General features: G+C 27.4%; 1 protein-coding gene across 5 annotated transcripts in view; it reads left to right on the top strand.

The window, feature by feature from the left end:
- The window catches only part of LOC107447019 (peripheral plasma membrane protein CASK), a 584473-nt gene that overhangs the window by 550062 nt on the left and 11010 nt on the right, over positions 1–23401 (top strand). For 4 of the 5 annotated variants that reach the window (XM_071178932.1, XM_071178937.1, XM_071178935.1 and 1 more), the window contains 4 exons: positions 5309–5387; positions 8804–8889; positions 9000–9068; positions 13952–13981. In XM_071178932.1, coding sequence (XP_071035033.1) covers positions 5309–5387; positions 8804–8889; positions 9000–9068; positions 13952–13981 — 264 coding nt within the window. The remainder of the gene's footprint in view (positions 1–5308; positions 5388–8803; positions 8890–8999; positions 9069–13951; positions 13982–23401) is intronic. The other variant, XM_071178934.1, reaches the window with a different exon arrangement.

Below are 23401 nucleotides of genomic sequence, written 5' to 3'. Positions count from 1 at the left end.
TGTAGAAAAACTAGGAAACTTTGAATAAATCAATTTTCTGTCAAAATGCAATTAATATGTCACTCTGTTTATTAACATTTTGGTTTTTTATGTTGAATGTTAAGTACTTAAAATATCTAACGGTAGATAGCTTACTTTAAATGCGTTTCTTACATAAGTTCAGTAAACATTTTTTTAGATATCTCATTGTTATATAGAAGGTATGATATATAGAAAAATATCTCATTCAAATATAACAAATATTTTTTAAAATAAAAAGTACTTCATGATAGTTATTTTTGTGAAGCATCTTTTGTCTGGATAAAAGAAATAAACAGTTCGAAAAATTATTCTGAAAGAACATTTCAACACAAGACATAGCGGATATATTATTTACATCCACTCCTAATCTGAAACTAGAGATATAAGATTTATAAATTACACTATTTCCCATTCGGTGAAAAGATTAAAACCTGATGATTATTCTAAAAATAAAATAACGTCTGGTGCCTGACAGACTGCCGGATTACAAATTCCTCAATTAATTTAATTATTAAGAACTAGCTAGAAATTTATTAAAAAGGAAACACCTTTTGAAAGCAAATATTTAACAGACATATTGTTCTTCTAACAGTACATATTTCTTCATTAATATGTTTCTTTAAAGAAATACAATTCTTCCAACATAAGTGTGATGTAAACCTGTGATGTTTCTTAAATATGCCTTCAAAAAAAATGAGAACGCTTGGAATTTATCGACTTCTCATTATTTCTTTTCGTGAAGTACTTAACCTTTTGTGCTTTTTTTTTCTTCTCCGCATAAGTTATCAGCTGCGTAGATTTGACTTTAAGATTAAAGAGAGTGTTAAAAGGTACAAATGGCGTTGTCGAGATACTTAGTTTCCTGTAAAACATGAAAAGTTTCATTTTGCCGGGAGTTTTGTCAATGTTTGGAGAGAGAGTCTGGCCGTGCGCCAGTTGATATTCTGCCCGACTTGCAACTTAAGGTCAGAGTGTTATGATTATTTATTTATAGTCTAATATGTTGTCCACACGTGACACAATATAATGTTCAAAGATATGGAAACAAAGCTTCCCTTTTTTATACGATTCGCCAATCTCTTTTTATTTATTAGTTTAATCTTGACGCATATAGCTTAATTTGATTCTTTCGGTTCATGTCTGTATATTTATTATGAATCCTATGACGGCCATCCCACAAAAATAATAAACCTCAAAAGCAAAATCGTAAAATAAAATGTATTGAAAAATTTATTAAGTGGTTAATTTGTGAACATAGTACTAAAACTACTCTAATGTGCTATTCTCAACGGTCAATATCTTTAATGATGATTCGAAGACAATACTGGCGCATGCGTTAACTACACTACGTCAACTTAAATAAGAGTGCATAGAGTAGTAGTAATCAAACGGCCTCCGCACCATGCAACCCAACCATGTGTGGACTTAACTGTCTTGGAAACTGTTGAGATCTTCACGTTCGAGTGAATTTCGAGTAACTTAGATACTATTAAAGAAATTACAATCCAACACCAGCCTTTAACATGGGATAGGAATCAAATCGCCGTCCAAGAAATGGTAGACGAAGATTCTATTCATCACATCGACTTGACGGTGAAAAATATATGGGCAGCTTCTTTTTTTTATCTGCCATCTCTATTTAAAGAGTCTTTTCAGTAGAATTTCGAACTTAAATATTTTATGTGTAGGGTGCCCACCAAAGTCGGTATCCACATTTTTAACTGCCTGCAGCCATAGTAAAAAAGAAAGTTTATGTGTATTGTAAAAGGGCTGTGCGTTGTTAGATGAGACCGAAGACCAGTAACAGCACCACCTGAGGAAAAACTCCAGAATCAACGTTCCTATCTCGGAAATGCTAGGAGGGGATAAAGAAAAAATTGCTGAAATGCAAAGTTGTAAAAACTGTCATAGATTTAGTATGAAAAGACATTTTATAGAAACATATGCTAAAAAAATAATAAATAGACTACCCTGAATAACGTTTGATCTAATGATCGGATCTTCTCGTTCTAGGACTTAATCTTAATCATCCAAAGGAGGGATCTTAAATATGCTAATTAATTAGCTCAGGTAGTATTTTAAGTGACGAAATCAGACACAAAAACGTAATTTCTCTATATAAACATACCATTTTCCCAACGAATTCGGGTTCCTAACCCCTGAAATATAGGAGGTAGCCGCACTCTGGGAAATATGGTCCCAATAGTTTAATCAGGAGAGTGATATAAAGTTTGAATCTCTTAATATTGATATTACTTTGATATTGATATTACTTTTCGCCATATCTCGAGAGTTTTTTAAGCAATTTAAAATGAAATTGCAGGCAATTATAAAATTCGTTAAGTCAAAGATATTTCCATGCGAAAAAAAAAGATTTTGTATGCATTTATTATTTTTTATTGTATTGTTTAAGAATAGTCAAAGAAAATTTTGGATTGTGAAGTATACGATTTGTTTACATTATGTTAAAGAATTTAAAGGAGCCGGGACAGCCTGGTCGGTAGGGCGCTGGACCCATGTCGGAGGGTTCGTGGGCTCGAACCCCGCCTGCCGAAGACTCCCTGTGTAATTGGTGACTGATGCACGTTAAAATTCTGTCGAGTCGCAAAGTCCTCTTCCCATAACAAATCAATACCTCTGAGGGTATTGGATTGCAGATCGATTGTTCTCTGATTCAGGTCAAAATTACGATGTGTGGATGAATGAATGGATGTATGAATGGGTCAGCCTTATAAACAGGTATGACGTATGATGTGGCAGAAGTCGAATTCTTTGCCATAAATGGCGCCACTGAAAATCAAGAATCGCACACTCTGCCTTAAATTTGCTCGGTTTCACCAAGCAGCCCATGTGGCAAGTGGCATTAGAACCAACCAAGAATTTAAATATACCTGGAAAAATATAAAATTTGACCACAGTAATCGAATAGTTCTTGAGAAATTATCGATTTTTAAAAAAGTCGTATATTTAATCTCACTGATATCTTGAAGAAAAAAAAGATATCTAGAGATAACTAGTTAGAACTTGTGTTATTTTAAGCTTCTTATTTTTAGTATTAATCCACGAGGCTGCTATGCGTATAAAATCTTGATATTCTACGACTGTATCATTAAATTTTTTCTTATCTAGCGCCATTTCCGAGATAGGAACTCTTAACTCCTCGATTTAGAAGTTGTTGGTATCTCATTTAAATGTGTATACCTACTTCAATGTATTCAGACGCCGCATTTGTATAGTCATTCTTTCATTTCATATATTTTTTTCTACAACAACCCCTACAATTAGTCGGTTTAAAAGAAAACACTAATTAATTCATCACACTAATATTTATTTAAGTCATTGCACTGATGTTTCTGAGTCTCACACTAGATAAACCAGTTATTTGTCTTTTGATCTTTTTTATTTCGAACAACAAAACGTTCTTTAGGAGATTAAATGAAATTCATAAAAATTTTCATTCATTAAAACAGTGGAAAGGAAAGGATTTTTAAGCAAAGAGAATAAGCTGCTTTCTAAACCTCTGTTAATCTCGAAACAAACAAATGCCTGAGAACCTTAATGAGGTAGTTTGAATGTTGCATGCGTCAGAAGTGGAAATTGATTTAACCCGTTTTACTCTCTAAACCAATTGACGTAGAATTTTTATTAAACATATTTTTCATTATTTTGTACTAATTTAGATCAAAATAAATTTAAAATATTATATTTAGCATTTTAATAATTTATGATTATGAAATACAGCATGAAACACTGTCTTTTTCTGCGTTAAAGATAAAATCCTTCAAACACGGCTTAATTTCAAACAATAATTTTTTAAATGTGCACTCATTTGCAGTTACTTAAATCTAAGAGAAACATTTATTTATCATTGCAATTTCTTTAATTTACAAAATCAATTACCGATAAACTTTGAAAAATAAATCAAAATCAAAATTTTCTGATTACTTTTTTTTTAATTTTATATTTTAGTACAAATATAATTCCGATAATCTAAAATATTTTTTAGCTACTATTAGATTGTTTTTTATAATTAAAAAATATAAAAATATATTTTTACTTGTAAATAGAGCCGGGATATCCTGGTTGGTAGGACGTTGTACCCATGTCCACGAGTTCGTGAGTTTTATTGCTACTGACCGAAGACTCTCCAAATGATGTACAAAATGGTGTCTGATGCACGCTAAATCTGTCGGGGTCCTAATGTCCTCTAAATTCCCATTACAAATCAATACCTCTAGGGGTACTGGATCGGAGATTGATCGTGCTTTGGTTCAGGTCAAAATTACGACATGCGGATGGATTAATGGTGTGTGAATGTGTCCTCCCTGTAAAACGGGCTGTAACGTACGTGTGTGGCAGAAATCGAATTCTTGGCCATCGATGGCTTCACTGGACAACAAGAAGCGCACCCCTTTGCCCTAAAATAGGCTTATTAGTATTGACAAGTGGCAAAGGACAACAGCAACAATAACTTATTAGAGTGTCTGAAAAAAAATATGTAAAAGGGACACCGTTATCCTAACTGTGTCAAAGGGTTAAAAGATTGAAAATGTATTCTTATCGTAATCTTTTTGTTATAGTTTCTAACAAAACTGTTTTTGTAATGATTGTAATTTTACTAATGAACTTTATCTTAATAACATTAAGCTAATATCGATGCCTCATGAAAAATTGATTTTCGAAATCGATAATTTACATCCTTAAAAAAACCTTAAACTTAAAAAGCTATGAATTGAGCATCTCAAAGCAAAATTTATTCACTAAGGTCCAAGAATGAATATTCATTCAAGGTTTAATACACTGTTGGAATTTTGAAGCTATAATATTGTTCGAATTTACTTCTAAATTAATATATACTACATTGAACAATATTGTTTTAATATAATTTGGACAATATTGTATCAATTATATTTAATACAATATTATATCAATAAATTTGTACTGTTGTAGTGTTTAAAGTATCGATAATATGGTTCAACGTTAAGCTGTTTTTTTTTAATTGGATATATATTGAATAAGAGCTAAAGAAAAAGTAATATAAATGTAAAAAAACAAATATTACTTGTAAATTGAAATTTCTTTTTTTATGCCTCTTTTTATAATTCTTGGTTTTTTTTTTTGTCAATAAATATGTTTCTTGTATATTTTTATTGTAATTATAAAATAGTTTTAAATTTTAGATAATATTTATTTAATTCATGTTCTGTCTGTAGGGTATCACTTTTTATTCAATTCATATTCTGTCTGTAGGGTATCACTTTTTATTCAATTCATGTTCTGTCTGTAGGGTATCACTTTAAAAGTGGATGAAGAGGGTCGTTGTATTGTGGCTAGAATAATGCATGGAGGCATGATACATCGACAAGGTAAGATACTTTTTTTTTCTTAATCGAAAAAATCATTTTCAGTCTAAATTAAGTTTTATTTTTCAAATTAAGATAATGCTGCTGCTCTTTTAAACTTCTATTTATCGCATTTTCTGAAATTTTCCTAAAATTTTTTGAAATCGAAAATATTTTATTGCTATTTATCTTCCCTGAAAGGGTATTTTTATAACTCATAATAAATCGTTTTAAACTAATCAACTAAACATAAAGCGCTCAAAGAAACCATATTTGAACCACTATACCGTACAAAATTTCTGCAATTTTAAAGTGTTAAATTTAATCCTATTTTCATTCAAGTTAAATTGAAGTGGATCAAGATTGCGAAAAATTGATTTGAATGATAATGTTCTTCAACTTTATGTTAAGTTTAAAGCAAATGTCTAAATAATATGGTTCAGCAAATTAACAAATTTCTAACAATGTGTAAGAATGCGTTTTATTCATTATTGGTGCGCTGTTTAGAATATCAAACAGAAAAAAAACCCTTATTATCTTTCAAAAACGTCTAAATTTTATATATCTCTGTATTAAAAAATCGTAAAGGCCGCCGCTGCCGCTGTTTTGGTTGTTGAACTTAACGTTACATTTTGGTTTGCCACTATAAGAGTTGGAAATTTGAAATTCAGAAGGTGTGTAGAGAAATATAAAAATATGCAGGAATTACGATGGAATAAAAAAAATTTAACATCCGATAATTAATTTAAGAATTATAAACTAATAAATTTGAAAGAAAAACTTTAGGGACCGCTCTACAGATCGCAGGAACTAGAATTCAAATTGAACTCTGTAATTGCAACTACAGAGCTCAAATTAAACATGCTGATAGGGGTATATTTGTTTATTAACTTGGTACTGAGTTGTTTGTTTGTTTTTTTCGAAATTCTAATTTGTTCGAAAGTCTGTGCAATTTTAAGTGCTTTTTGCGACTTTTATCCCACTTTTTTTTTTGTTTTACGTTTCATTTTGCTTTCCCGCTCAAACACTGTAAGTAAGACTTGGAAAATATTTAGAAAGTTTGATGGAATAAAAAAATTAAGATCTGATTATTCGTTAAAAATTATTGTCTGTAGGAAAACACCATATTGGTTGATATACTGCCAGCTGAAGTGCAGCTGCAGAGTTGAAATTCGACATGCTGATGAATTGTAAAATTAACGTTCAAAAGTTATGGCAATTTTAAGTGCTTTTTTGTAATTATATTTTTTTTAAATAATATTTTCTCAGTTGTCTCATTTGCGTTTTTCATTTTATAAACTCGTGCTTGACTTAATTTCAAAAGTAACCCGAATAAAAATTACAGAGAGAGATTAGCCAAATATAAATCTTAGCATTTCTATCGAAATTTTTAAAAATGCAAATATTGAAGAAAGATAAAAACTGTTTCCCCAATACCAAACTGTTATATGGAATAAAGTTTTCGTTGTATATCGTTAACAAGTAAAATTATTTCTCATTTATTACTTCTTATTGTATCACCCATTCTATATTCCGAATTTTTATTTATTTTTCAAGTACAGTTGATTATTTTTAAAATACAGGTATCCTTTTATTTCGTTACGTCTAACATATTAATAAAATTTGCTTTCATAGAGGTATAATAATTATATATTTCATAAATAAAATCTTTTTTCATTGATTTTTAATAATAAAAGCAATGATGAATGAGCAGCAACTACTGGTGGTGGGGAGCGAAATGAACCCATGGCGGAGCTTTCTAAAAATTCTAAATTCATCAAAAGCAAACTTTTCATATTATTTAGATTGGGGCGTGTTTGTTTCTCCATGGGTGAATATTACTTTTAAATTATTTTAAATCGATTTATTTCCGTCTTAAGAGAATATAGCAAATAATAAAATACGTAGCGAAACTAATTTATTTAAATTTAACCAAAGCGATACGGTGATATTTAGTTTACTTAAGTGGGAATTGACTTTCATTTATCGATTTTAGCTTTTTGAGATTCAGTTATTCATCCTGCTATTAAATATTGTGTATATCCAATTTGTTATTTTTTTATTACTTATTTTGATTATTTTCAATGAGGAATTTTTATTGGGATGGTCGCAAATTTCGAATTTCGATATTTAAAAAATACATAGATGAAAACAATTTTAAACACTTCAGGACTTGCAACTCATTTTTTAAACAAAAAATAATAATACATTGTTGAATTAAGTAGTAAAAAAATATTCATCAAAACGTATTCTTTGAATGGAATTTCGTTAGATAAACAAACTTAAAAATTGTGATGAAAAATTTTGATTCACATAGTTTTAGAAATATGGTGAAATATGCAAAAGATAAAATTACATAAAAAGGCTTCGATTGTTCTTCTAAATAAACTATTTGAATCATATTTTATAAATGGAAGCTAACCATATATCGTAGATAAAAATTCAGATCCATTCAGATATTAAACATTTTTATTGCTATTGTATCTTAAAATATCGTGAACACTACTTATTTATTCACGCTTTTAATATCCACCCCTTGATTCAAGTAATATTATATACTTATAACTGAAATTACGCTTTTTAGATCAAAGCTAAAAGTTATAAACTTATTCAAATATGATCACTATATTATTATTTTTTCCATTGGATTATAAACTACTTGTGTTCGAATAACGATCGACGATTTGGAAAACTTCCTGGGTTCGAATCCCGGGCAAGGCATGGATGTTTCCTTCCTGTGCGTGTGTTCCTCCTCCTTTGCCCTTTCCTGTTATGTCCTTTCTCTTTTGTAAGTGAATGTGGCCTACCCTATAAACGGGTTGTGGATGTGTGAATGGCGTGGCAGGAGTCGAATTCCTGTTCATAGATGGCGCCACTGAAAAACAGGAACAATCGCACCCCCACTGCCTAAACAGGCATACGACAAAAAAACAAAAAAAATTGAAAACTGAAGAAAAAATAAAAATGCACAGTTGCTTGCTACTTAATAATGCAAAATATTTATTTTCGCTATGTTTTAATATTAATTACACAGTATGTCAACAGACAGTGTTGTTGACTGGAAAAATTATAAAACAGTGCTTAAAGTGTTTTAACCGTAAAACTATACATTTTGTTCTTTTCTAAACTACTTCTTCTGTAAAACACTTTTGTCCTCTAACTACAGTGCTACAATGTTGCAACAAATCGTGGTTATTTTGAAAACAATAGTTCTTCTCAATTAAAAGTGCCGTCTAGGTATCAACTTGGCGTCTTATTTCAGTACTTAAAATAAATTTGTGTTCTCCTAAGTAAAACGCAGTATTTCCCCTTCCTCCTACCATTTTGCTTTAATTGATTGGTCAAAACATTGGTCACTCTTGGGGCACCCGGTATTTTAAATAAATTAGAAATCATGCATTTATCGGCTGTGTTTTATCATTCATTTTTATTTTTTCTAGCCACTCTTCACGTCGGTGATGAAATTCGAGAAATCAATGGTGTTAGTGTAGCAAATCAGTCTGTTGAAAGTCTGCAACGCATGCTGGTATTGATACATTTTTTTTCTCTCAATTCTAATGAAGGATTTATGTTTATACAAATTAATTAAAAGGTTGTATATGTAATATTTTTCGTTCATTTTTTATTTTCTTTCAGCGTGATGCTCGCGGAAGCGTGACGTTCAAAATAGTTCCAAGTTATCGAAGTGCTCCCCCTCCTTGTGAGGTAAAATTTTTATATGCTAATGAGTTGCCTGAAACCTTGCGGGCATTCTGTCAAGGACTACGCGTTTAAATTGTTCTACTTTATGAATGCCTCTGCCTTTATAGAAGCATCCTTTTTTTCTAAAAAAAAAAAAAGCTAATTACCGTTATTGAATAATTTGTGCTTTGCTGGTTTTTAAATTGGAATGAAATTGTTGCGAATGTTCGTATTTCCGCATGACTCACTTGATAATGTCACGTTTTAATTTTGTTCTCGTAAAAATAAACTTAAATTAAGACAGAAATGGATCTAATTTATACCATTAGGATTCTATATTTTTAAGATTCTTTTCCAGTCCACTTTAAAAATATTTCTAAGATTAAATTTTTTTAAATAATTATAGATGATTTTTTCGTAAATAAGACTTAATTTTTTTGCTTTTTTAATTTTTGGGGGCTTTGTTTTTGTTTAAGCCTACCGAATTATGTTATTCTAATACAGCGTTATTTTTAAACAAAAATTCCGTTAAAAATTTAAATTGTATTATTAGTTTTATTGAAGTGTCACTAGATATAATTCGAAATTTGTGCATTATTTGAAATTAAGAGAATTTTCTTTCCATACAATTAGAATTTTATTCTATTTAATGTGTTATGTGGAACGTTTAATAATCTACACCATTAATACACACTTTTAAAATATTTATCAAAAATAAAATCAGCAAAGTTACATGTTAAGAATCTCCGCATATTAATATTTAATTATTAGTTTTTGTTTATTTATTTCTTAAATATTAATGTGCAACCCCTAATCCCTATTTAATTCATTTTTATCAATTGTTCAAAAAATATACATTTAAGCAATTGATTACTAAGCGCTATGCATTAAGCATTTTTAATTATAAACTTGTATAAATGATGCTACGTTCCTTTATTTTCATGAAAAAATAAGAAAGTCATTTAAAACTTCTATTTTTATCTATTATTGTACCTTTCATCAAATTCTAAAATAAAAAAGAACATAAACTGGAGTTTAATAATCTATTTAATTCAAATTTTGTTTCTACTTATCATCTTAGATTGTTTTTTAGAATGCTTTTCAATGTACGAATTTGGCTACATCTTCCTGTAGTTATAAAAACGGGAAAAAATCTTAACAATTCTGATCCAAGAAAAAAAAATTACTACCGCAAAGCATTCGTGAATATCACTCTCAAGTATTGCTTTATTGTAATTGAAAGGGAAGACTATGAAATGAATTTCAATACCTCTTTTCATCTAGAACTAAACTGTATATTTTAAAAATATACACCTACAAATATAAACTAAGTAAAAAAATTATTCTGACTCATTATAATAATATTATTACTGAAAACAGAAACATTCCCTAGATATATATTTACAACAACTTTTATCTGTTGCAAAAAAATTATTTGTTTTCTTTGGGCAATAAACAAGAGCTACCATTCTAATACTTTGTATTATATTTTAAATGATGTTTTTTTTATGTGTTATCTTTTTTGTGTCTGCATGAGGTGCATGCAACAAAATGCCATTAACTTAGTCTGCTGATTGCTATGCTTGAAAGCATCACATTTGTTACGACTTATTTGTCATGTTTTTTGTGAGAATGAGAAGCATAAAAACGCACAATCGATGATAGATTACAAAGTGACAAGAAATAATTTAAACACATGTATTGCAAAATTTCAATACATATTAAAATTTCATGATCAAACTTTTAACTAATGTAGACACGACTACCTATAAAACATTTTCAAATTTGTAGAGCTTTGGTCTTAATACAGAGCTATAAACGTGTTATAAAATACTCTGTTTTTAACTCAACTCAACGACTGATATTATGTCTTTTTCATTGCACACGGAATTGAAAGTCTTATGAAATTTAGCACAAATACTGAACCAAAAGGATCAAATCTAGTAATTAATTTTTCAAAAAGATTTTTTCTGAGAAAATTGGAAAAATTCGCATTGTGCCATTTTTTTAAATTCCTTTAATTATATGTGCTGGAGGTGATTCTTGTTGAAAGGATAATAGTTAATATCCAAAAGAATTGTGACCAAGAAAGTACAACAACTTCCAAAATGAGTTTGCGAAATGAGATATAAAAAAAAATACTTAATTTTTGATTTTAAAGTTATTTCTTGTCATATTGTTTATGTATTTTCTATTCTTTTGACTGAAACGTTTCATTTTCTTTTTCATTCTATTTCATTTTATTTAAAATTTAATGATAAAAAAGATTGATTGTTTTTTATGCTCTATTTAGATTTAACTGTAATCCGTTTAAAATAACCTTCTAATTAATGCGAAAATCATTTATTTATGTGATCTAATTGCCATAATTGTCATATATGTCAGCTGATTGGCATGTATGTCATTTCTAAAATGTTTCATTCCATTCTCACTCTACTTATATTGATTTATCAGTACATTACCTTCATGCAATTTTTCCATAATACGGCTGTGCCAAACATTTGTTTTTTATTATTATTATTTTCTACAGTTGTAAAAAATGTTAGCGGGGTGAATCTTTGTTTCAGCATATTAATTTCCTTTCAAACTTTTCTTGCCATTTTTTTTTCATTTTTAAATTGAAATATAGAGCATTTTTTAACCTTAATAATTTTTAAATTTTTTAAAACGTTGAGTAATATTTTTCATGAAAAATATAACTTAGTTTTTATAATATTTATATCAGTACTGCTTTTAAAAATTTCTTGTTGATTAAATTAGCTCTAAGTTGAAACTGTTTAATTCGAATAACTAGACAAATAGAATTAAAATGTTAACGCCTAAAAGTATTAAAAAAATTATTCACTTTAGTTTTTACACCAGTTAGATTTTATCTTAGGTTACCTCTCAAGTTCTTAAAGAATCATTAATTTTTCATAATTTTCGTTACATTTAATATACTTTTTTTCTGCTTTGAACAATATTTGGTTCAGTTAAGCAGCAAGTTAAAAAAAATTTTATTTTATAAAAAATTATATTTATAATCCTCATTTTGAAACCATTGATTCAATAAAAGGAAATATTCTTAGAGTCCTAGAGAGTTTTTACAAAAATGAGTTAATAAATCACTATAAATGATATATTATTAATATTATAAATGTTTTGAAAATTGGAAGAAAAAAAATTTGGCCAAACACAATGTAATCATAAGAGGTTTAAGTCAATTAAGTGACAAAATTTATGTTAGAAAAAAATTTCCTATTTTTTTAATTCAATTCATCTACATATATACATGTATATATACTTTCAAAATTTGTGATTTTGAACAAATTTTCCCTTTTTTTATTGTAACTTTATACATTAAAAAATTAGTTAATGCAACTTATTTCCAACTTTTTTATTAAGTTACGCAGCTAATTATATGCATGAGTTGTTAACATTATTTTTTGCCATTCTTTAAGTTTCATACTTACGTATTATGAATGCTTTTCTTGTAAGTACTTATTTTCTTATAATACATTGAGTCTTAAAGTACAGAATATTTTTGAAGGCTGTTTAAAATACTTAGTTAGGTCTTATTTTCCTTTCTTGAATTGTAGAATTGCAATGTCTTCTTGATTTTAATATTTTTTATGTAATAAATGTTTTTTATTTAAACAGTTACGCGTATATGAGAGATATTTTAGAGAATTAAAGATGAATTTTGTTTATTTTCAATCCTAGTTGTGCGTTGAAAACCAGTCCTAAGCTATTCCTCCTCTTCTATCTTTTTTTTTTTTTTTTTTTTTTTTTTTTTTTTTTTTTTTTTTTTTTTTTTTTTTTTNTTTTTTTTTTTTGTCTATTCTCAGCTGCCGCCTGAAATCCATTTTTCGCAATACCGTTTATTTCTCAAAATTCATAGTATTTGAACTTTTCTAATTCTTTTGTTCTGCAGTGAAACGACTATGAAACCAATTTGTTCCATGCTATACATAATTTTCAATCATATTTTTGATGACCTTATTACTTTTTTCAATTTATTATTGTGCTAATGCCATGAATGCATTCGAAATATCAGTAATTTGATTTAGATTATTTTTAAATCATTGCTATAAATGTTTGATTATTATAAATTGTTATTGTAGTTATTTTTTCTTTTCTTTTAGAGTAAAAACTTTTTAAATTATTTGTAACTAATAACATTAAGCTAATGACAATATGGTTTTAACATTTACTCACTTGAAAAGATACGCCATCAATCCTTACGCCTTGAAAAGATACGCTTCCAATTCAATACGCCTTGAAAAGATACGCTACAATTAAACTCTCTTAAATACAATATTAAACTCTTAAGACTGGGAAAATTCAATGAAAAATATCGCATTTCTAGGAAATAACTCGTGACCTACTAGAAGATTAATAATGGACTAATGAATCTGAAATTCAGTTCTACATATTAATAAATTAATGAAATCTTCACAATTCTTTCACCTTGTAAGACTCAATGTATAGTGTAATAGGCCTTAACAGAAACTTTAGTTTTTAAATTATATGTTTGTTTATGTTTACTTTTGTATCCTAACTACTTAGAATCAGCATGTATGCATGCGTTTTAAGTGCCATGCTTGTTCATCTTATAATATTTTATTTAAATGGGCTATTTCTTGTTTGAATAAGTTATACAATATTTTTAGTGTCATATTGTTTAGAAAATATTTTTCTTTGCCATATTTTTTTTGTTTTACTTGCTCTGTATCAAATTTTAGTTTATAAATAAAATTAGCTATTTAAATGCTTTTGTGTCTGTCTTTATACTCTTTTATGTGTCTTTATTTTACTTTTTTAAGCAAATTTTACAATTATGTACATTTTTCTATTGTATTTTACTGTTAAAAACTATATGTTTTTGTTGTAAGTTTTTATAATAGCTCTCCCTTTCATGCTGCTAGTATTTTAGGATAAATCCTCCTCCTATATTAGTAAGTATAATAATTTTAAATTATTTTTAATTGTTTTAAAAACGCCTTTAAAAGTATAATTATTTAGCATTTATTTTTATCACAATTTTTAGATATTATTATATGGTTTAAACTTAAAGTTTTAATAACTCTGTTTGAAAGTTAAAGTCAATTTTAAACTTAAAGTTAAAAATTGAGTCTTAGAGAAATCTCTGCCACTTTTAAATAGTTCCAATTCAATTAATATTACTATTGTTGTTGTTCTTTTACCTCCAAAAAATCAATCTCATAAAATAGAAATATTATCATCATTTTTTTTGTGATAATTTTGGAATAGATTTCTGAATGATTTGCTGTCCGGTTTTCGACTATCATTTTTTATAAACAAACTTATTTACTGCCTTTCCTCTTCAAAGGTAAAAATTCCTACAATATTTATCGACTTATGTTTGATATTGGCTCCACTATTTCAATCTAAACATATTTTTTTATGAAAACTATTTTTTTTTAAGTTTTTGCAAAGTAGTTTAAATGATACTTGCATGAAGCTCATGAAAAATATCATTATCATTGTAAAGGAATCATTGTAGAGAAGGGATTCAAAAGACTTCTTCGTAACAAAAATGCAGTATTGTGAAAGCAATTAGTTTTAATAAGTGGTAACACAGCATTAACGAAGTTCACTAACGTATAGCCCTTGATAGTTTTTGTATGAATTGATATTTTTATATAAGATGCAATTCTGTGAGCAAGAATTACTTATCCCATCTAGTTTTTGAGATATTTTGCTTCTTCCAACAATTTCAAAAGGATGAAGGAATATTCAAATATGCTAATCAGATATTTATAGTTTTCCTGTATTGTGCATGATTACAAAATTTATTTCATGTAAAACTCCAGTAATAGCTTTGTTTTCTATAGTTAAATATTTTTTTATAAAGAACCATCTTTAAAGTTCTTAAATTTGTATGTTTTATGTATGAAGTGCAAAATCACGATCGAATGTTACGTTCAAAGTATTAAGCTTCATTTTGTCTAAATTGAATTAAAGGGCTTTGGGCATTGTAATGATAAGCCACAATTTAAATTGTTCAGAAGAACATTTTGATGAAAAATAAACCTCCAATTCCAAGCAATTAAATAATATGTTTTTATGCATTGTGTCAAGCTGAAATACCAAAAACTTACTACCCATCTGGAAGCTATACTAATGATTATTTTGATTTAAAAATTTCTTCTTTAGAAAAGATGGAACTTAAACGATATTGTCCCAAAACCTATATTTTTTTTGTATTTATAAATTCAAACATATTTGACTTAAAAATGCGTAAAAATGTCAGTTTTGCACTTTTTATCAAGCTTAATTTTAAAACTGGATGTGCCCAGTAATTTAATTATTTTTCGAAAGAAAATTGATAGTTTTAAGCAATAGATCATGGAGTATATCATATTTTATATTCGAGGTAAAGATTAATGTTTATCATTGTGTAACTAGTGCATAAACCAAAAGTAATATTTATTTCATAAACTAGATCATTTTCTGACTTTCTATTAGAATTTTATTTTAAATCATACTTCAATCGGAATTGGAGTAAAACAATTTGAAATTTATTTGACATCTATAAAAGAAGCAAAAAGTAAATTTAAAAAACAAAATCTAAGAGTAATGGAGCATTGCAGCAAAGGTTTAATGCTTTACTTTTCGTGATAAATTCAATATCCTATTGGACAACTAATTTTACCTTCTCAATATTTTTCTTCGTTTAAATCTAGAATTTCACGAGACACTTGTTTTATGATTAGTTAACTGTTTCTGAAAATTATACCATTAGAAATTGCCTTCGCTTTGACGACGTATTCATTTTTCATTAATTCAGCCAAGATTAATGAGCTGTCATTACCTAAAGTATTGATGAAGATGGAAAGGCTCATCTGACGAAAACATATTCGACATCAGTTTTCTCTTGAGTGCAATCAAAGAATTTTTATTATATTTTCAGAACCATGAAATAATATTTAAAAACTTAACTAAATATTAATAATAAAAGTTATTAAATATTTTAAACAAGCACATAAAGAAATGGCATCACAGTTTTCCTGAAAATAATGAATCTTAAGTAATTGAGATAATTTAAACTCTTAATAATGAAATCAAATATTAATACCTAAGTCAAATTTCTTGATGGTCTCATCAAAAAATTTTGATGATTTATGTTGGTTTCAGTGCTGTTCATGATGGTTCAACATCATTTGATAGTCACCATCATCCAACATTTTCCATTACGTGTTCATGGTTTTTGATATGCCAACAAACTTCTATCATTCCATGATGGAAAGTGCTACCTTAATACTATGATGGTTAACCATCAAGAGAAGTCATGGACCAACAATCCATGATGATCCGGGATGATTTATTATGGTTTCAACTATACATTTCCATGGTGGTTTAATGGGAATTCTTGTTGGTTCTCAGGAATATACCATCAAAACAATTTTGAACCATCATAAATCAGTCCTAATTCCTACATTGGGATGATGGTTGTTCATGATTGTTCCAACATTTGATTTCTAAGATACTATGAGGGAAATTCGTGATGGCACAACATGAGCAAACCATCAAAAAAATTTGGGTTTATTATGTTGGACCATCATAAATCAGTCCTAATTTCTACATTGAGATGATGATTACTTTATGTTGGTTACCATTAAAAAATATAATGGTTCATGATGTAATCATTGTTGGTTGCTATCAAGATTATGTTGGTACATCGATGGAAAACCATCAAAGATTTTGGCTTCGGTAACTAATAAAATACTGATATTTATTTGATTAGTATTAAATATCAATATTAATCTAGTATTAAAAATAAGTTAGAGAAAATCGAATTTTTTCTAAACAAGCACACCGTCTCTGTTTTTTTAAGAAGAATAGGAAATAAAATTGTTCGCAATATTTTAAATATTAATACTTATTTGATTTGTATCAAATATTGATAATAAAGGTTATATAAAAGCTAGTTTTACTAAACAAGCATATAAAGAAATGATATCACGTTTTTACATAAAAATAATGAATTAAAATTAGTGTCAATATTTTCAAGCGTTGATAATAAAATCAGATACTGATAATTAATCAAATATTTATACTAATCTGATTGGTATAACATATTAATAATGACAGTTATAGAAAAACTAGCTTTTATAGCATGCATGTGCAAAAAGGGAGCCACGTTTCTCCTAAAAAAAATGAATCAAGATTCGTTGCAATTTCTTCAAATATTAATAATAATATATTTATACTAATCTAATGGGTCTCAAATATTGATATAAATAAAATAGTGATAATAAAGTTCATAAAAATATGAGTTTTGCTAAACAATCACATAAAGTGAAACCCATAGAGCTGGAATTTAAGTAAAGCAAGTGCGCTGCTATATTTTCCCCCTCATCTCTCTCTTTAGGCAATTTTGGCGGAGAGAGAAGGGTGTCGTATATTCCCAAGCATAAGACTCCCTCTCCTTAGGCAATTTTGTCGGAGAGAGAAGGGTGTCGTATATTCCCAAACATAAGACTCCCTCTCCTTAGGCAATTTTGGCAGCGAGAGAATGGTGTCGTATATTCCCAAACATAAGACTCCCTCTCTTTAGGCAATTTTGGCGCAGAGAGAAGGGTGTCGTATATTCCCAAACATAAGACTCCCTCTCCTTGGGCAATTTTGGCGGTGAGAGAAGGGTGTCGTATATTCCCAAACATAAGGCTTCCTCTCCTTGGGCAATTTTGGCGGAGAGAGAAGAGTGTCGTATATTCCCAAGCATAAGGCTTCCTCTCCTTGGACAATTTTGGCGGAGAGAGAAGACTGTCAAACATAAGACTCCCTCTCCTTAGGCAATTTTGGCGGTGAGAGAAGGGTGTCGCATGACCGTTGTGCTATCATTTCTGGTGGATTCGTGTTTTGTATCTATAAAAGCAATGGAGGAAAGTTAAGAGATCCAGGAGCGTTAAAATTAACAGAACAGTAGAATATTGGATATTTTCCTGCGAGACTTTGCTAGATAAAAAATTATTTTAGAATTCTATGATTAATTTTTTTAATGTTTTGCAAAATTAGAAACATCCAATTGGGCAGTTAAATTAATGATCGTATTATGAAGTTAAAAATCAATTAATTAATATTAAAAAAATCAAAGTTAAAAATCAATAATTTAAGTTAAAAATCAAAGTATTTTTCTCTGAAACTTTAAAGAAGGTAATTTTAAAAATTATTTCTTAATTAATTAATAATTAATAAAGAAATAATTTTAATTAATTAATAATGCGTTACCTTTGTTAAAACATATTTTAAAGAAAAATTTCCTCTAATGATGTTTTATATATTCTGAAAAAAAAACTACAATAATTTAGTTTTTTTTTTTAATTTGTTTATGTTTATTAATTCTTCGTGTTGAAGTATTATGAAGTATGTATCACATTTTAGAATTCACCTTATTGAGATTTTTAATAATGAGAAAAGCACGTTTAAATTAATCTTAGATAGCAAGCAATGCTGTAATGTCCTATAAAATCATGGATTCCTTTCCTGGTACTGGGAATTTTTCAAAACACTTACAAAAAAGGATGTAAGACATGTCAAGAAATCAAAAAATAAAATAAAAATTGAAAAGGAAATCCTACGTCACATTAAAAACAATACAAATCCCTCTTTTTAACTTAACAATTTTATTTGAACTATTACAAGGTTAAATAGCCTTAATACTTCTGATAATATTCTCTATTTTTATGTATTCTTGTAATTAAAAAGAATCTAACTAAGTCAATTGAAAAAGACCTAATAATTTCAGTAAAGACTAATAATTAAGTGTTAAAAATCTCTGCCTTATTTATCGAATCGTTTTGTATTCATCTTTTTTGTTATTGTAAGCAAAACTGATCCAGAACAAGCTACTGAAATTATAAAAATATATAGAACAGTTCTGTCTTACGGAAACATTACAGAAAGTAAAAAATATAGCGTAAATAAAAGGCGAAGAAAATAAACAACAATGCCGCTAAAAATTCGCCGACTACATTTTATCATTAAAATTTTTAAAAAATGTCTATTGATAACGAATAATTCTATATAATCGCTACTTTATGGTTTAGTTGTGTTCTTATTCGTTTGTATTTACTATTAAGATAATTTTAAAAGCATAAATTTGGATTTTAGAATAATTAAAATATAATAGTAGTGTTTCACATGATGTTTTAAGGAAGATAAGAATATGCTAAAAGTAAACTTATATTGTAGGTAAAACAATCGTAATTCTTAAAATCGATTAGTTAACTTACCTGTAAAATGTATCCATCTTTAACAAATTTTTCTGTACAACCAAATGCAGTACAGTAAACTACCATATTTTAAGATTTTTGTCTTTTAAATTCCTGCGCTGAAGGTAATCTAGGGGCAAAATATAAAAATAAAATGAATTAAGATCATAATATACCTAATATACTATCATCTATATCATAATATCATATATCTCCTAAAAATAAAATGAATTAAGATCATTTTCAAGTAATAAATATATATATTATTTAATAATACCGTAAAACGGGGCGAGTCTACCCATTTTTTCAGTTTGTCAACTTTCATGTGGTCAAACTTTTGTAAATATTAAAGAAAAAAGGCTTTTAATAGGTGTTTCGGAATCGCTATTTATCCCTCTTTAAAGCTGTGAAATCGATTTTAGAAAATATTAACAGTTACGCTGTTACTGTATATTTTTATAGAACTGCTGACAAATCTCTCGTATGGGGCGAGTCTACCCATTCTACTAAAATGAATGTTAACATTGTAAATAATCAAATTTTACTATTAAATTGTTATTTTAGTTACTATATAGGATATTTATGAAGTAAAATTCATAACTTTATTATATATTCCATTTTTTTATTCATAAAATAACACAAATTGAGTATTTGATCGATTATCACATTTTGATCACAGTTTTGTTTTTATAATCATTAACATTATAAAATAACATTTTTTTCTGATTATTGTTGATAAAAATAAATTAAAATTAATATAAATTTACAATTAAATAATTAATAAATAATAATAATTAAAGATTATTAACAAAATCGAAATTCAAACATTGGGAATCATGAAAAATCCTTTTCCCATTCTTTTGGGAGGTAATAATAATTTATAAATAATAATTTATTTAACTTGCATTAAATAAAAAAAGTTAATTTTGTAATATAAAAATTGAAAAAATAGGTAAAATAAACATATTTTATATTTACATTTATATTTAACCTATAAATTTTCTTATTAATGATAAATTTATCAATGCAGAATTAAAATAATATACTCAAATTCATTTAAAATGACTTAATTTTAATATAAACAAAGTTCTAAATTATATTATTATGCTTTATTAAAACTAAATACGAATGGGTAGACTCGCCCCGCGAATTCTGGCTTTTTGTTTACAACAGCAAAACTTACATTCTTTTTGTTTTTTTTTATATAAAATTAATGTAATCTTAGTCTTAGATAAGTTTATCACTTAACCAAAGTGAAAATAGTAATAATAATAATATACTTACGGAGCACCAACTAAAAGTTTGCTGATTTTCAATACAAATCTCTCAAAAGACGTTTGAACAGGTCGGTTAAAAAGACACCAAATAAATAAAATAGGATCAAACTACTACAGCGCCATCTTCCTTAGAGTCTGAACTAAGTCCTCCGTCGGTTAAAAAAATTTTATTTGCAATTTAAAATAGTGAAAATTAAATAAAACTAAAATGGGTAGACTCGCCCCTTGATGGGTAGACTCGCCCCGGTTTACGGTATGTGTTTTACAACTTCAAATATTGGTTATATAAGTTACAACTAAATTTGCTAAACAAGTTGTAAAAAAAAAAAACATTCGACGTTTTTTTTTAATTGTTATTAAATTAATTGTTATGTTTTCGAATATTTATAATAACATAAGGAAACATTGATACTAATCTGGTTATTATTAATACCGTAAATAGCAATAAAACTAGTTTTGTTAAATAAATAAAATTTTATTGCATAGATTATGAATCAAAATTATCAGCAATATTTTCAATGACGCAAGTTCTATGAGTCGTTACACGATGGTGTAAGTGAGAATAATTCATCGCGTTTTTAATGAATGCTACAGAAGAATATTTTTTTTCAATTAATAGACTACGTAATTCAGTTGTTTCTGTTTTCATTGCCACCTAAGCCATAACTAAAAATTTTTAATATAGGTACACCAAGTATCAATCAAGCAACGGCCATAAAATTGTATCATTTATCGAGTTTTTGAAAAGTTGCTTTTTAAAAATATTCATTTTTGGGCATAACGTTCTCTTATTTGGAATAATTTTTAATTACTACAATAAAATGTAATGTAATTATAGATAAATTTTATTGGCTTTATTAAATAAAAATAAGTTCTGCCTACTTTGCTTTGATCATCAACACGAAAAATCAAAGAATGAGCAATCGTTTGGTGAAGCATTAGAGCATAAATTCTCTCCTCCATTCACCGCCAATACAGGCTTAAAGCAATTAGATTTAGATATTATGTAAAAATCAATTAGATATTATTATCTAAAAATCAATTAGATGGGCAATTTAGATATTATGTAAAAATCAATTAGATATTATTATCTAAAACTCAATTAGATGGGCAATTTAGATATAATGTAAAAATCTATTAGATATTATTATCTAAAAATCAATTAGATATGCAATTTAGATATTATGTAAAAATCAATTAGATATTGTTATCTAAAAATCAATTAGATGGGAAATTTAGATATTATGTAAAAATCATTTTCTGATAATCTACACATAAACTTTAGATAAATTACCAGATGAGTAGGTACAGACAAAATGCCGAAAACAACAAAAATACATTGAGAAAAAAAGGTATAGTCAAAACTAACAGTATATGGTAAAATTGTCCGTGTTTCTGGCTCTATGAGAACGCCAAAAAGCACGGTAATTTTTACCGAACACTTTGGTGGTAGAATTAACAATGAAATATTATAATTTGCGTTTATATTTTATAATTTGCGTTAAAATTTAATAAATGTTGTAAAATTTGGTATTCTTATCAAGATACTGTAGATCATGGCATAAAAACTATTTATTCGGTTAAATTTAATTTTCAGTTTTGTATTTTTACTAAATGTTCGGTAATAAGAATATTAGAATATAATAATTTTAAAAACCAGAATGTCCGGTAAACTGTTACCATATAAACGGAAACAGTTATCTTATGAATTGTTTAAATACCGTGTACTTTAGTTTTATTTCCAAAATTATAAGGGGTTTTTTTCTTAAAAATGTTTTTAAAGTGTGGTAATTTTACCGGAGTTCTTTCTTCGTGTAAGATAACAAAACAGAATGCAGTACATTCTGACTAACTTTATTATTTGATGGCACTCAAATAATGATACATATTTAACATTAAAAAAAGGTATACTGTAAAAGCTGACTACTTACGATACATTTCTTTAGTAGTCAACTTAAAAGGGGTGATAAATTATCATTTCCTTCTTTATGTTATTACTTACATTTTTTCTTAAATATATGACCATTCAAAATGTAGATTAATGAAATTGAATTATATCAAACACAACTTTAAAAATTTAATCAGCAAATAACCTATATTTCATAAGAAATTATAGTGATTGCCGTTGTAAATTACAATTTGTTACATAAATTTTATAAAATTTTAGATATTAAACTTTGTTTAAAAATAAAATATGTATACTTTGTTAACGATGCATGTCAGTGACTTTTTTATAAATAATTTGTTAAAATATCAGAGAGCAATTTATAAACTGTAATTTATAAACATTATATTCATTAGCATTTATATTCATTTATAATCATTTATTAAATTTATAATCATTATATTTATTTAACATTATATTCATTGCAATTTATAAACATTATATTCATTATTTTCATATTTCAAAAATTTCTTTTTTAATATTTTAAGATAGGATAAATTCGGTTCTTGATAGAATTTAATTCATATTGAAACTGATAGAAAAAATGCTGCACAATTAAGCGTTTAATTCAATTTTAAACAATGTTTTGCATTTGTGCTCTTCAAAAGTGCGAATACAAAATTGTTCTACGTTATTTAAAGGCTCTTCCGCACAATTTTGTTTTGAAATCTTTCACTTTATCATTTTTAAATATTTTACTCTTTTATTTTAAACTTCTCAACTTTTACAGATTAGACTTTTCAACTTTTATATTGAAATGTAAATTACAATACATCGCTATATTCCATTCATTTAACACTATATCGCAATGCTGAGCATTGTTTAATTGTTTATAGCGATATTACACGACGTTTAATAATGCAACGGGATCTTTCATCATTTCACTAATTTACATTATTTTTTTATCTTGGGTAA

Source organism: Parasteatoda tepidariorum, chromosome 1 (genome assembly GCF_043381705.1).
Source record: "Parasteatoda tepidariorum isolate YZ-2023 chromosome 1, CAS_Ptep_4.0, whole genome shotgun sequence".
NCBI lineage: Eukaryota > Metazoa > Arthropoda > Arachnida > Araneae > Theridiidae > Parasteatoda > Parasteatoda tepidariorum.
This window is presented reverse-complemented; position numbering and strand designations above follow the sequence as displayed.